This window comes from Cucumis sativus, chromosome 3 (genome assembly GCF_000004075.3).
Source record: "Cucumis sativus cultivar 9930 chromosome 3, Cucumber_9930_V3, whole genome shotgun sequence".
Classification (NCBI taxonomy): domain Eukaryota; kingdom Viridiplantae; phylum Streptophyta; class Magnoliopsida; order Cucurbitales; family Cucurbitaceae; genus Cucumis; species Cucumis sativus.
The window spans coordinates 10,610,261-10,625,673 of NC_026657.2; the positions used below are offsets into that span (position 1 = coordinate 10,610,261).

Consider the following 15,413-nt stretch of genomic DNA (forward strand, 5'->3'; position numbering starts at 1 on the left):
TAGTAGGAATATTTGAACCACAAACTTTGTGGTTACTGTCTTACTGATACACTTAAATGTTTGATATTTTGTCATTTAATATTTTGTTGCCAACCCGAGTGAACTCAATATAGCAAAAGCCCTTTTCCATCCACAACTATTTCACAAGGAAGAATACTAGATATATTATATAATAATATAGCATTTCGGCATATTTATAAATTATATAAGCAATTCAATGGGGATTAAATTCAAGATAACAATAACAATATTATATATATATATGAATACAGAGGAAAGATCACGGTGTGGCTTGATAGGTGGGAAAACAGCGAACTTGTTGAAAAAAAACAGATAAGGGGAAAGTAATCCTCGTGAAATTTGAATATGCATGTAATAATAGAAGTTGCCGTTCCCAACTTCTTTGAAAGTAAACAATTTAGGGATGCAATTTTTAATTTAACAAGAGAATTGTGAGGAACAACTCAAAACATGTTAACAAGAAAGTATACAAATTTTCTTTATTTATCCATACGTATTCAACTAATTGTGAAGAATTTAGAAGACGATGCAAGATAATATGAAGAGTAAAAAGTTATGAAGTTTGGAAAATTGTAGATCATTAAAGTAGTATAAAATTGATGTTTCAAAGTAGTGTAAAATTGAGTAGTGTCAATCCGACCAATTTTTTGACAAGGTAGAAGTGAATTCACAAATCCTCATTTCCATCTTTTTAGGTCAAACACACTATTAACTTTGTTATTAGGGTGAATTGACAAACTTTTATTTTCTTCTCTCTTTTTCAATAAAAAGAAAACCTAAAAACAACCAAATGATATACTCAGCCAACCAATGCGTCAAAAGAAATTTTCTATTCTTTCTTTTCTTTCTCAGGTTAAATCAAACAAACCGAGCCTCAAGATCAAAGGTTTGATTCCTCTGCTAAAAAAAATCGAGACTTTGACATTCAAATTCACGGTAAATTTGAAAAAGTTATACAACTATATAATCAAAGAGAGCAGATATTTAATTGAATTTGGAAAGCCTTCGGATCCAATGTAGCAATGGAATCCTAAAAGGATGGCTAAAAGGATTTCTAAGGACAAATTTATTGATATTTCAGTAAGCTTGTTTTATAGCACAGTGAAGAGAATATGGGAATGGGTAAAAGAAAATAAAAGAAAGAAAGAAAAAAAATATACAAACCAGTGGAGCATCTGATCTTACAAAATTATAGAAAACTGAAAATAAAAAAAAGAGAAATGATATACTCTTTACCTCTCCATAGAATTCAATCGAATTTCCCGGGATTGACTTTAGAAATGATGGATGAAGATCTCTAAACGATTTGAAGCTCATCGAAACCGATTTAAGTGAATTAGATCCGAGCAGAACTCTTGTCTTTTCGTAAGTCCTTAGATGATTTTGATGAATGGCCGTCCCCTGCTGTGTGTTTTTTCCGTCTTGGAGCACCAACAGCAGCTGGGTCCATCAAAGGACCAGACCATGTGTGAATGTTTGCTTTTGGATACGAGAAATTCATCGTGCTAAATGGAACGTCGGGAGGATCGTAGATTGGATCGATGTGATGCGAAGATGCTAGAGGGTAGCCAAGTGCTCCATCTTGATGTGGAGGAGGAAACTTTTCACTCTTGCTCTTCGCATTCGCGTGTGTTATAAGACGCCGCCTCTGTAGAGAGCATCAATTTCATTAACAAAGAAAATCAAATCGAACAATCATATCAATGTTAGATTTTAAAAATATAGGGTGCTAGCACGGTTAATTGTGTGTGTGAGAGAGAGATAAATGAACTATAAGTCATACATCGAGATTGGCTTGAAGCTCAGCATTGGCTTCTGGGGCAGGTATTGCACGAACAGCTCGATCACGTGCTCGTGATTTCTTCACCCCATCTACATTGCTTCTGCCAGCAGCTCTTAGTCTGCATTCACAAAGCTCAAAGTCAGAAAAACGAAGACAACCAAAATTGCAAGAAATGTAGAAACATTTTATCCACAAAGCTATCCTAATATTTATTAATCCTTGTTTGCAGAAACAAGAAGTTGAGTCTCAATCCGTCACCAACCTTCTTGCTTCTTCATCCCGCAGTTTTGCATCCATTTCCTTGCTTGGAGGATACTTGGGGAGGCTGGAAGGCTCACAAGCATATGGTTTGGTAGTGAAAAACTAAAGAATAAAAAAGAGTTAACAAAATGTCAATATACAAGAGAAATAGAGCAAGAGCTACAACAAATAAGAGAGATCCAGTAACAAGTGCTTTTCTTTCTCCATCTCGAGGGAAGGGGACAGGAATATTTGTCGATGAAGAATAACAGGGTAAAAAACTCTATTCTGCAATCACGAGGCGGATATCTAATAGTGAAAACTATTAGCCATGGAGCAAGATGCCATCTCTCAATCGACAGCAAGATCAAACTTGCATGGCCAAAAATAATAGTGTTTCACATAGCTCTGGTTTAATCCAAAGATCTATACCGCCAATTGTTTAAACTTAGCTCATAATTTCTTTGTGGTTAAATTACAATTTTGGTCCACAAACTTAAATATTTTTGTCTAATAGGTCTCAAAACTTAAAATGTCAAATACGCCACTAAACTTTCAATCTTATATCTAAGGGACTAAGTCCCTAGGTATATTCAACCTTTACAAAACCAATTAATCTATTATACAGAAAACCGTTGGAATTTGGGTCTAATAGAACATTAAACTTTCAATTTCATGTGCAAGGATAATATGTGAAAGAGGTCAATGCCTTATTAGAAACTAAATTGAAAGTTCAAGGACTTGTAAGATAAAATGATAAAAAAGGTTCATAACCAAATTCAAGAACCTATTTGACATATGCTTTAAACTTGAAGACTAAACTTGTAATTTAACTTGCTATATTTCAACCAGAATGTCTTGCAAGCGCAACAAACAACTCCTCAGATCTAGATTCAATTATTTCTTATTTTCATTCCATTTCAAAGAAACTTCATAAGTTAAGTTCCTACTCCCTTCCCCTCATCAAAGAAAGAGATCTGGTTTTTGCTATTAAGGTTGACTTGCTTCTAAATAATTTTGTTGGAAGATTAAAAGTAATAACCAGTTTTCAGTTCACCTTGGAAAGGTTATAGAACTAGTGATTGCTACACCTAACATGCAGAAATTGGGAGTAACAAAACTGGGGCAAGAAATGAACGAGGCAGTAGACGGTACAGTACATAAAGACCGAAGAGCAAAAATGATGCAGTTTGTGCATGATACAGCTAATGTATGAAGTAAACTCACTTCACTGTTTAAAGCAGCAGTGGCGGTCAGGCGTTCAGCTGGGTCGATTGCAAGAAGTGTCTCGATAAGTGGCAGAGACGATGGTGGGAAGTCTTTAAATGTCTCTGTTATGCATCTCTTGTATGAATGTTGAGGTTTGAATATGGTTGCATGAGGCAACCTTGACTTTTTCCAGTATTCATCTGTAGGAGAGCCACATAACTTGAATATCTTATGTAGCTGTTCGACCTGGGAAAGGGTCAAACGATACTAGTTAGCAACGACTAAACCGAATATGCTCAATCATGACAGAAGCGAAGGAATTTAAAAAATATGGCCTTATACAAGATCAAATGCCCCGTTTGATGAACTGAAGACAAAAAGTGAAACGGACTAGTAAAGAGCTTTACCTCTGTGCGACCGGGCATTATAGGCTTTCCGGCTAACAGCTCAGCTAAAATGCAGCCAGCACTCCAAAGGTCTACACCAACACCATAATCAGTAGCTCCAAGAAGAAGTTCGGGAGGTCGATACCATAGAGTAACCACCCTACTTGTCATTGGCTGCTTGTGGTTGGGATCAAAGACGGAAGCCAATCCAAAATCCGCTATCTTAAGGATCCCATCATTACCAATCAGAAGATTTGATCCCTTTATATCACGATGCAGCACGTAGCGGTTGTGACAGTGTTCAAGCCCTGATAACAATTGGTTCATGTAGCATTTAACCTGCTAAGCCCATTTGAAGAATTAGAACTAGAAACTAATCCATCCAAACGAACATATCAGATCTTATAAAGAAACCAAACAACATAGTATCTTCACACCTGCGGTTCAGTAAACTTGATCGTGGGGCTCGCAGCAAGTCCAGCCAAATCATGCTCCATGTATTCAAATACAAGATATAAACTACACGACATCCGGGACGTCACCAAACCTTCGAGTTTTACAACATTGGGATGATCAAGACGCCGCAGGATGAGAATCTCTCGGGCCATAAATCTCACACTCTCAGGCTCCAAATTGTCAAAACGAACTTTCTTTAGAGCCACAATCTTCCCTGTCAAAGAATCCCTTGCTTTGTAAACATTACTATACGTCCCTTGCCCAATCTGTTCAACAACATTATATATAACTTTGAGGAATTCCAATCTTGTTCATAAAAATGAAAGAGGAACAAAACTAAACCATAATTCAAACATGGTAATTTCAAAGAAAGATATGGTCATATTTAGAAAGAACAAACATCAAAGAAACTCTTCCCTTTCAATTCTACCCATTAATTTTCATATTTTCAACTAAAACCCAAACTCTAATCAGTCAAAATTCCGTTCATGGAAGAGAAAGAGGGAACATACTTTATCAAGCTTCTCAAAAGAGTCAGCACGGCGAGGAATCCATCCATTGATAGCTTCACCGGCGACAGCAGAGAGCCAAGACGGCCAACCGGCGGCAACTTGCTCCCCATGCACATGTTTCGGCGGATTACTCGATCTCGGATTCGGCCGTCGCCGCCGCTCACTTCTCTGCCTCGAACCTCTATCATCTTCAACCTCCTTCCTACTTCCACCATTACGAGCATTGTTAACCTGAACCTGAACAACCTCCGGCTTAACAGAAACCCTAATTTCCTCCTCCCCGTTCTGTCTTCTGTCTTCCTCCTCTTTCTGGACGGGATTCTCAGATACCTCTCGCCCAAAAACACACCCCATTAAAATGAAACCACAACAGAAAACTCATTGAATCATCCATTCCCCCATTACATTCCGGCAAATATGTGTCCGGCAAAAACCCAGATGAAAAAAAAAAGGGGATGATCTGAGAAAAACCCAAAAGAAAACCCTAATGATTTTTGCTTTTGGAAGAGAGGAAAATGGGGGATGAAACCAAGTATGAAAGTGAAAATAATATAAGGAGAAAGATTTTTGGAGACAAAAGTAAGAGAAAGCAATGATTTGGAGTTGGCCACAAATGCTGCCACTCTCTACTCAATTTTTTTGAAAACAATCACAGCTTCAAATACACACCAAAAAGTACCAACCCATCCATTTTCATTTCATTTCTTCTTTCTTTTTTTATTCATATCAAACAGTAAAATTTCACCAAAAAACAACAAAATCCTCAACTTTTGGGTCTCCCTCAGTTCAACTTCAGTCACTGAACTGAGAGAGAGAAGAAGAAGAAGATGGGTTTATTCTATTTTGAAATTTTTATTAAATATAATGATATATTTTATTTGTTTACTTTTTGGGAATTTGGTGTTTGAGCAGAGAGAAAAAGAAGGATTTTGTATAGAAAAAGAAAGAATGTTAGAAGCGAAGAGAAAGAGAAGTTTGTGAATCTATTTTTTTAATTTCTTCTTCTTTACCCTATGAGAAGAAAACGCGTGTTGTTGGAATACGTGGCGGGATGGGAATGGAGTCGAGCATGGGGATTGGGTGTGAGCATCCGTAGAGGAGTGACGAAAGAGAGTGATTCATGGGGATCTATCCTCATGGAAGTGCTGACCTGGCAAAGTAGTCTTCACTTTTTTCCACAGTAACGCACCTCTCCAATCACCTCTTTTTTTCCTCTCTATTATTTTCTTTAAATATTTCTTGTTGGTCTTTATATTTTTTTCTTTCTTTTTGTCTATTTTTTAAAAGGAAAATTATATATACATACATATAAATCGAAACAAATACTTATAAATTGATAAAATTAAGTGCCATCTAAATAGTTTGTATTTTTTATTATTATTAGAAAAGTCGAACAGTAAAAGGTTGATTTTGATTATTTTTTTAGTATAACGATTTAAAATTGTACACCTTATTAAGATAGTTTATGACTCATCTTGTTTTAGTTTATTTTTAAAATATGTGGTTTGATGTAATATGTTAAAAAAAGTGATCATTTTAATCTTTAGCGGTAAAATTTTAGTAGAATCTTATGATTGTGTATTTAACAAATTTAGTGAATGAATTGTCGTGATAAAATTAGATAAAATGAGAGTGAAGTGCCAAAATGGCCCTCTATTATAAAATTACAACTAAAAGTAGGATGAAAATGGTTCAATTTGGTGGTCAAACTAAAGTGTACTAAAGATTTTAAATTATTGAATCAAACCATTTCCACCCGAACCAAATTCGATTTTAAAATCAATGTGAACCAAATTAATTTGGTTTCAAATATTCTTTAAATGAATGAGACATCATTTATATGTTTTGTTTTGAGACACAATTTGATTTTTGGGGTTTGAATGCCCACCCCTAACTAAAAAGGATGGAATGTTTCGAAAGTTTATTATAATTGCTTATGCTGGTAAAAAAATGTATTTCAACTTTACTATAATATTTTATAACTTAAGGGTGTCAAAACATGGAACAATTTTTCTTTCTAAATATTAGAGAGGAAAAAAACAATGTTCGAATAGAATAAAATATCTAATAAATACATATATATTTCCAACTACATGTGAGAGGAAAAGATTTAAACTTCGAATCTCTTAACCCGAAAAAGGTACCTACAAATGTCCTCAAACCCACAAAATAGGTAATGATAAAACAACTTTCCATATACTCCTAGGTAAGAATAGGTAAGAACCATTGTGAACTATTCTCGATTTTAATGGGATTCGAACCGAGAATCACTCTTTATTTCTTAATTGAAGTGTCAATTCATTGTACTTCTTCAACTGCAAATCAATTTGACATCTAGCACAATTAAATTAAATTCCTCTAACAAGAATTATATTAGACCCTAAAAGGCTATAAACATGAAACTATAAAGTTTTGGAAGAATATAATATATCTAATCTATGTCACAAACAATGGACAAAAACAAAGGGAGAATAAGTACGTAAAAAGGTTGGTGAGTCTACATTGGCATTCAACAGAGCATCCTGAAAACAAAGTTATTCGAAAACGAACCACGGTTACAAGTTACAACATATTAGCTTCCAACTTCAATAGTTAGCTAATACTTGGACAAAAATGAAGTGAAGGATAGTTGTTTTCCCAAAGACAAGTTTGAGTAAGGATTAATTTAATGAAAACTTGTGTCGGAAAATCTGGACCTTCGTCGTCGTTTTCAACAGTTGAAGATAGGAAAAACTTCAAGGCAAGAGAAGTAGAAGGTGGGGTTAGGTGCAATGTCATCCCCATCTGGTTTTTGCTTGTTCCATATGAAACTTTACCATGCCAATACCCAAACAAAGCATATGAAATAGATTGTAAGCTTGGAGATGCTAAAACAGGTCAACTAATTGGGATTGTGAAAAAATATTGGAAATCATTGGATCTTTTATATTCCAAATACAGCTTGACAGTTAAGCTACAATGACAAGTAATGGTTTCTCCATTTCACATTTGGAAGTCAGAAATGAGTTGAGAGATCACTGTTGCTGAAATAGGGAGATTTTGTACTTGAAATCCAAGGGTGATAAGTTTTGATTCTTAAGGTATTCTCACTTTCACATTTATTCGGTTGAATTTTCAATCACTCTTATGTGTAGGTATCAGCCATGTTGGAATAACGGGTATAATTGTTCAATTTGGCGATGACTATTTTCTCATCTTTGGGAGGGCGTTAACTCTACTCACAACCGAACCAACTTCCTAATCAGAATAGACTGAATCAAGTAAACCAGCTGAACTGAAACTATTATGATTGATTTTCACACATGAAAACAACTCCAACCAATCAGACGGTTCAACAGATCAATAGTACAGAACTATTATGATTTATGGATAGGTGAAAAGAGAATTTTAAGAAGCTAGGCATAAGAAACTCAGGAGATGATGTATTTGAAGCTTTGTTTCGACTGTAGTTTTAAACCTTTGATCGCTGTTCTTTAGCTTGTTTGCTTGCCTCCCTCATCATAGGCCAACAGTTTTCAATGGTTTCTTGTCTCTAAAAAACAGTTTTCAATGTGTTCTATTTGCATTTTCATTGCCATGGCAATACTTATAGCTACGGTTAAGACAGCAATGATGAGAGCTATTAAGGAGTTGCAAAATGTTTAATAATTTTCTCCCCACACTTTCAAGACCATTTCTAGATTAAATTTCAGATTCTTGAAGAATAATCAACTTTTTTATTGTTCATAATAGAAGAAACTGAGTCTTCATTGAGAAAAATAATCAACTCTAGAATGAAAACATAATAGAACACTTAAAGCAACAATTAATTAAGAAGATACCAAAAAATGATTATCTATCATGACACAGCATGCTCAGCAGAAGAATCATCATGAAGCAAAAAATATGACACCATTCATTTCATAATGATATTGTTTTGAAGAGTAATGTTGACAATTTACAACCCTTCAGATATGCATGTTGAGTGGGGAAAAAAACTTGACAGGAACTCAGGCAACAGCATGGATTCAGATAAAGAAACAACACACCTTCTTCACGTGTACCGTCCATCTCGAACTTGCAACTCCAAGGACCTGCTACTCTGCAGAAAATATCAAAAAACGCTCTGTTCACCTAATTCTTGACCAGCCATCCCTTCGCTGAGGACCCTTTCAAAAAAGTCTTCTAATGTGTCCTTACCGTAACTTGGTGTTTTATCTGCACTGTACTCTCCAGTTTCAGGATCTAAAATCAACATACTCTCAGCTGCATAATATCTTCCAATTTTCCCATACTCAGCAGCATCTTCCATTGCAGGAAAGAACTTGACAAGGAAATCAAGAACTCCAATGGCAAAATCCATAATCCCAATCGGTACTTTGAAGAAGTTCGGTTCTTTCCCCAACAGCCTAAACAAGATCTCACCTTGTTCTAACGGAGTCAATGCTTTCCCGGGGCCACCAATGGGCAAAACCTGATTGATTTTATCTTCACTCAACACACAATCCGCAATAAAAGAAGCCAAATCCTGCTCACTGATTGGTTTGCAGGCACACAACTTCCCATCCCCAAACATCACATATGGCTTACCATCTTTCACCAACTCAACTTGACCTCCTAAGCTCTTAAAGAAAGCAGTTGGTCTAACAATGCTGTATGTAAACCCACTATCCTCTTTAGCTGCTTCCATTAGCTCAGCCTCAAATTTGAGCTTAGCACGTTGGAATTCAAGAAGGGGTTTCTGCACACAAATTGCAGAAAGCAACACAAAATGAGAAGCCCCACGATTTCTTCCAGCCACTAAACTGTTCTTTGTAGCCTCATAATCAATTTTCCAAGAATCCTTTATGCCACCAGTTCGGCTAGCAAGGCAAGAAACCACAACATCAATAGGCACATCCAAATCCCCTAAAGACTTCTCCAAAACATCCAAATGGGACACATCTGAAAAACAAACATTAGCTCCTTTCAACTGATCAGATGCCTGTTCCTTACTGTTTCTACCTTTAATTCCACTCTTCTCCCTAGCAATGGCAATGACATTGAACCCTCTACTAACCAGCTCCTTAACCACAAAATTCCCGATATACCCAGTAGAACCCACTACCAAAATGTTAGTATCTTTAGGGTTTTTGGCTCTAAACGAAGATTTAGTGGATTCAACAACTGGGGTCGAAGAAACTACAATGGGATTTCGTCTTTGCCTACTGAATTTGGGGGTTTGTGATAAACGTAAAGAAGAAGATTGAAAAGAGAAAGAGAATGAACTCACCGGAATCTGATGGACGAAATTAGAAGATAAACGGGTTGAATTGGTGGCATTCGCCGGCGAATGAAGGTTTAATCCGGCACCAACGGTGGAGCAAATGGACATTGTTTTTTAAGGTAGAACCGCCAGTGGAAATGAGTGTGATGGCTTAAGCTTACAATCAACTCGGCGAAAATGGTGAGAAGTGAAAAGGGAGAGAAAGTAGGATGAAAATGTGAGGCTGGAAATTCAGTGAGTACCATTTCCTTCATGTGTCCGTGAACTGTTTCGTGTGTAAAGATCTTGACGATAAGTAGATTTCTCTTTTTCTTATCTTCATGCCTATGTTCTTATCTCATGTATTTCTCGTCTCTTCACCCAATAGAACTTCAACTAAAATTTTCAAAACGTTGTTTTTGCTCAAAATTTAAAAGAGGACATGTTTTTTAAACGTTTGTAAAATATATTTTATAAAGTGCAACTTTTAAAATAACTTTAAAATAAATGAAAAAGTTAATGTAATACTTTTTATAATTTAATCTAAGGTCTAACCCAAAAGGAAATAAAAGTATATTGAATTTAAAACAAACTTTGGCTCTTTTATTTTCTACCTATTAAAGATATCCATTTTATCTGGTAAGGTTAATTTTGAGGACCTACTTGGCCTCTCCTATACAAGGCATTTAGATGGGAATGTTGAAGGAAAGTGGAAAAGAAAATTTTTGCACGAGTTAAAAGAAGGACAAGAATGATGAAAAACACATTTTCCATCAGTTTATTTATATATTTTTTAAAAAATATGTATCCACTCTCATAAAGAAGTGTCTATATGTTTAAGCATTTTAAACTTTTATGTATAGATTATTAAATATGTGAATATGAAATTTTATTTTATGTAGTTTAAGAGGTTTAAGAATTCTTAACAAGGGATTAACCATTTATGTGAGGATTCATAAGCAATTAAACATTCAAAACAAACTATCAAATTCAAAAATCCCCTTTACAAACTCATGTTTACATACAATACAATAATCTCCACCCGGAGAGTTTCACATAGATAGAGAATGGAATGTGGAACAAGGTTAGAATTGACATTCTTGTTATACTATGCAACTCTACGAACATCTTTATTTAGTTGTTGTTAATCTTATTAAGTGAAGATCATTGAAAATGTTCAATCATTTAGTTGTTAATCTTATTAAGTGAAAATTATTGAAAATGCTCAATCAAAAAACCAATAATTTAATACATGAGATCGTCAAAGTGGCTCTCTTTTTTAACATGTCCTTTAGATCGTGTTTAATTTAGTAGCTCAATCTCTTGTTAGAAAAAAATGGAAGTGTTTACCTATCATTCAAAAATTACTTTTAAAACTATTTCAAAGTTTATTTAAACAATTTTTAATTAAAAATTAAATAAAGATAGTTTTAGAATAACGCTTTTATCTCTAATCCAAACAGACCTTAATGAGTATCCTTCTCCAAAAATAAACAAATAAATTCTTCAAGTTTTAAGAGGCAATTCTATCGAACAACTCGAGTCTAGCACAATTGATTTAGCAATTGAAGATTGCACTTTTCATTAGATGATAGACAAAACCACAGTTGAAGAAAAATAGTGGAAAAGAAAAGAGATAAGCTTTATAAAGGTGTGCCCTTTGGAATTACTACTATTTTCCTGAAGCTCTTGGATTATATATTCAAAAGGTAGCTAAAAGCCAGCAATTGCTAATTCTCTAAACCAACAGATTTAATAACAACACCCCAACAAAAACCTAATTAATTATTGTATAATAACTAGAAATAGCAATACTAAAGAATAAGATTGGCAGAAACCCAATACTTTGAGCCAAAAGCTCTCGAGTCTTAATAATTTACAAGATACACCAGTTAATGATGTGCATAGATATAACTACAACTTAGTATAAATCAAACCCGAATAGCAACGTCTATTTACATTTTGATATCTGCATAAATAATCTACAAGCAATTATTTGAAATGCATTATGAAATAACTATTTGCATATAGATTATTGCAGTTGCAGAATGCTTACGTGGAAGATGATGCTAAGGGTGTTTTCATTTTATGTGCTTTGCCGAGACCAGTGACCGGCAAAGGAATCACCTACAGAAACCTGAACTCGAAGAACCTCGTGGACAGCACCTCGGCTAAGCACCCCAAGAACGTCTTCCCCTTCTTCTGTCATGAGTTCTGCCAAAGAGACTCGACGAGTTTGTTGTTCGTCTCTCATACGGAATCCATAAAACCATCTTCCCAGCTTCCACCATTTCACACATATATGCCTCTCTGCTATCTTGCATCTTTGAAGTGCTTCCATGATTTGATTCGCCTACAAGAAGTGGGAAATCAACTCAACAATTTCAGTATTTTCTTTTGTACCTGTTTTACTTTAGAAAAAAAAACTTTCTAACCATTAAGGAGGCATCGGGCTCCTACAACTTGCTTTAAATGGAGTGGGCTATTATAACCCACTCAACGTGGATCTCTCATTGTAATAGTTTAAAGTTCCCAATTGTCATATCGTATCCTTAGCTACAGCTGAACTATTTAAAAACCTTTGTTGTCTACGTTGTACTACTTTGTAACCATTTTTTCTCCTCATTTGTAACTCATACTAAAATGTTATGTAACCCAAATACAAACAATTATAACTCACAACGTTGTAATAATCATGGACTACAACAACCAATAGACAATATTAGCCAACTCAGCATCCCAAAGAGCTCCTAATAGTTCTTCTGCTTCAACTTCGCAAGCTAAAATCTTACGTTATGTATTTGATGGTAAATGAAATCATGTGTATTTAATACCATAAATAATGGCCGAAAGGCAATTCAGAAGCTCCTAGCATTTGTCGTCTCACCCCCTCCACCCCACACACGTGAAAAAACAACATTAATTTAAATCCTATTTTGGACTTGAAGCTTTTACTTTGGTCTTTCAAGTTCAAAACATTTTTTTATCGTCCCTGATCTTTGCATAAAGAATCAGTCAAGTCCTTGCCAGTGAATTTTTATAAATTGTTTAGCAAAACCCCAACAAAAATATGTCCGTAGTTTATTTATCTGACAAGCAAACGTCCATGTAAACAATAATTTGAAATTGTGTATATCTAATAGAGAAGTATCAAATTTCAAAATAGATCTATTTTTTGATAGATGACAACAGAAAATTAATAGGAAAGACAAACTGCATTTTTTTTGTGCAAAATAAAAAGGGACTGACAAATATTAAAAAGTTGATGGACTAAAATAAAACATTTGAAGATTTAAAGGATCAAAATGGAATTGACTATAAAAGTTAACAACTAAGATATGGTTTATACCCACAGTTGATTAAACTAAAATGGCAAAAGCAGCAGGACATACAGGGATTTGAAGCCAAATTCTACAGTAGTGTAAGCCAACCAAGTTCAGCAGCTCATTGAGTTGAGGTTTGAAAAGAACCATTTGAGCATCAACAAAGCTAAGTTTCAAATCCCACAAGCCACCAATTGTCCTGAGATAGTCTCCACCCTCGATTGGGGTAGAGGGAGAGCATTGTTCTACAAACTTCACCGCTGCTTGGGCTCTTCCCGATATCTCAATATGTCTCTGAATGTAAAAGCTTTTCCATCCCTGCAAGACATTTCATTTTGTTTGTTCACAAACAGAAGCATCACAACGAACATACCAGAAAAGGGTTGGCTATATGTCCAACAAGGTGATAATCCAAACGAATTTTCAATAAAGGAAAAAGAACAAGCATTTAAGAGAAAAAACAGGGAAAACTCAAAATGGCTCATTCAACAATAGAGCGAAACGAACTTTCAAATCCCTTAATTGCTTCGAAAAACAAAAATGTATAAGTGAATTCACCAATGAGACAGACAAAAGTTAAGTTCAGAGTTAAGATATGAACGAGTGTACGTTTCCCTAAAAAGTTCAAACATGATGGAGAAAATTCAAAGGGCTGTAATTCAACTACATTTGAATTACGAAGCAGAAAGAACAAAACAAGCTTTCAAATCACTGGATCAGTGGATTGATTTTCAAAAAGCTAAAAAATCCAAAAACCCATAATTGGAGGGATCATAAAGCCCGATATAAATAATAATAGGCTTAGAGAAACAAGGTTCTTAAGATTTAATATCCTACAAATTTTCACGGCAACAAAACATAATATGATCAGAAATAGAGCAACAATCCTAAAAAGGCCAAATCATGAACGGGAGAAACAGAACTCACATTCAACTCTAGATAACTACCTACTGTGTGTTTCACAAAATAGTCAAACCATTCGTTCAGAAATAAAAAAACAACCTTCCAAATCTCTCAATTGAATTGAGAAACATAAATATTCAAAACGGGCAATATGGGGAACAAATTCCTAAATTGAGTAGAGCCAAACAGAAAGATCACCATGGAAATGGAGGATTGTGCGAGAGTTGACGAAGAAGAACCATTGATATAAGGCCATCTTTCCCTCGCGAGAGATTCCCACAGATAATCGGAATCGCAGAGTTGCCTACAAAACCGCGAACAACAGCCCAAAGAACAAATGTCCGATACCTTCGTTCCGAATCACAGCCCAAAATTCCACAGAGAAAGATCAATTAATCCACAAACAATATTACAGTAAATTAAAAGGGATCATAATTAAACAAATAACTCTATTGGAACCTGAAGGGAAGAAGCAATTTTCAGTGCAGTGTCAATGGAAAGATTATCCAAACCCATTTCCGATTGCTCTCAATTCGCTTATTTCTCCGGGAAAATTTGTTAGTGTAGATTGAAAATGGTGAAGCCCTGGAACGATGAATTTCAAGGAAAGAAGACAATCTAAGAAGGAAAGCCACCGATTGGATTGAATCCCTAACCGAGCTTGCTTCCGAACGGAGTATGCTGAAGTTGAGAGCTGGAGGCGAAGCCTTTGACGATGGCGATACACGTGGCGAGTTCTTGTACGCACCAAATTTCACACGTAATTTGTTATTGGGAAATTGCTTTTTAACAGTTTAAAAGAACAAACAGCAAATTCCAAAAATAAATTTGATGCTCTTACCATTATACTCTCAACTTCCAAAAGCAAGATTGATCACTCAAACTTTTCAAAATTTTAAATTTGACCTTTAAGTTTAGGGTGTTTTTGGTATAGGGATGCGCCAGATAAACAATGACTAGTCGTGTAAAAAAGAGTTGAGTCGGTTTTAAATTGAGAATTTTCAAAAAAATATTTTTAAATGTTAAATCGACTAGACCTCACAAAACCAATGGACTGATCATTTCTTATCGATGTTAAGGTTAGTTTGACACTTTACTAGACACTATGATCGGTTCCGGTTGATCGATGATCACCTCTTGTTTGGTATGTCAAAATTATTTTTTTCTCTAAAATAAAATTACTTGAAAAAAATCATTACCTAGTTGTATGCATTGCACATGTTATTAAGGGTGAGTACAATGAACTGAGAATCCAAATCGATTCAATTGGTCAAAAAATGAGAGACATCGGTCGAGGTCGGTTTTAGAAAGTCAAATTGAGAATTTTCAAAAAGTATTTCCAAGTGTTAAATCGAC

The 15,413-nt window shown here is 35.1% G+C and overlaps 3 protein-coding genes across 3 annotated transcripts; all 3 read right to left on the minus strand.

Moving 5' to 3' along the window:
- Positions 1-1,009: 1,009 nt before the first annotated feature.
- LOC101217952 (probable serine/threonine-protein kinase At1g54610) lies at positions 1,010-5,455 on the minus strand. The gene is made up of 7 exons (XM_004134137.3): positions 4,608-5,455; positions 4,077-4,361; positions 3,661-3,978; positions 3,272-3,499; positions 2,067-2,167; positions 1,805-1,922; positions 1,010-1,669 (listed from the first exon to the last, which is right to left on the minus strand). Exons 1-7 carry the CDS (start codon positions 4,959-4,961, stop codon positions 1,358-1,360), a joined length of 1,716 nt encoding a protein of 571 aa, XP_004134185.1. The 5' UTR covers positions 4,962-5,455; the 3' UTR covers positions 1,010-1,357.
- A 3,023-nt stretch (positions 5,456-8,478) lies between these two features.
- On the minus strand, positions 8,479-10,196 carry DVR (divinyl reductase). The gene has a single exon (XM_004134138.3). The coding sequence runs from the start codon at positions 9,958-9,960 to the stop codon at positions 8,701-8,703; it is 1,260 nt and encodes a 419-aa protein (XP_004134186.1). The 5' UTR covers positions 9,961-10,196; the 3' UTR covers positions 8,479-8,700.
- Positions 10,197-11,605: 1,409 nt separating this feature from the next.
- Positions 11,606-14,893, minus strand: LOC101218430. The gene is made up of 4 exons (XM_004134139.3): positions 14,517-14,893; positions 14,256-14,405; positions 13,224-13,472; positions 11,606-12,184 (listed from the first exon to the last, which is right to left on the minus strand). The coding sequence occupies exons 1-4, from the start codon at positions 14,571-14,573 to the stop codon at positions 11,918-11,920; spliced, it is 723 nt and encodes a 240-aa protein (XP_004134187.1). The 5' UTR covers positions 14,574-14,893; the 3' UTR covers positions 11,606-11,917.
- Positions 14,894-15,413: the final 520 nt, after the last annotated feature.

Bases quoted from the DNA above. Each gene is read 5' to 3' on its own strand.
- LOC101218430 (XM_004134139.3), bottom strand. From the start codon at position 14,573: ATGGGTTTGGATAATCTTTCCATTGACACTGCACTGAAAATTGCTTCT. The intron at 14,406-14,516 runs GTTCCAATAGAG...TTCGGAACGAAG, and splicing joins AAATTGCTTCTTCCCTTCAG to GTATCGGACATTTGTTCTTT. The intron at 13,473-14,255 runs GTGATCTTTCTG...AATGTCTTGCAG, and splicing joins CACAATCCTCCATTTCCATG to GGATGGAAAAGCTTTTACAT.
- LOC101217952 (XM_004134137.3), bottom strand. From the start codon at position 4,961: ATGGGGTGTGTTTTTGGGCGAGAGGTATCTGAGAATCCCGTCCAGAAA. The intron at 4,362-4,607 runs GTATGTTCCCTC...GTTGTTGAACAG, and splicing joins CTTTTGAGAAGCTTGATAAA to ATTGGGCAAGGGACGTATAG. The intron at 2,168-3,271 runs GTGAGTTTACTT...TTTATTCTTTAG, and splicing joins CTGCTGCTTTAAACAGTGAA to TTTTTCACTACCAAACCATA.
- DVR (XM_004134138.3), bottom strand. From the start codon at position 9,960: ATGTCCATTTGCTCCACCGTTGGTGCCGGATTAAACCTTCATTCGCCG.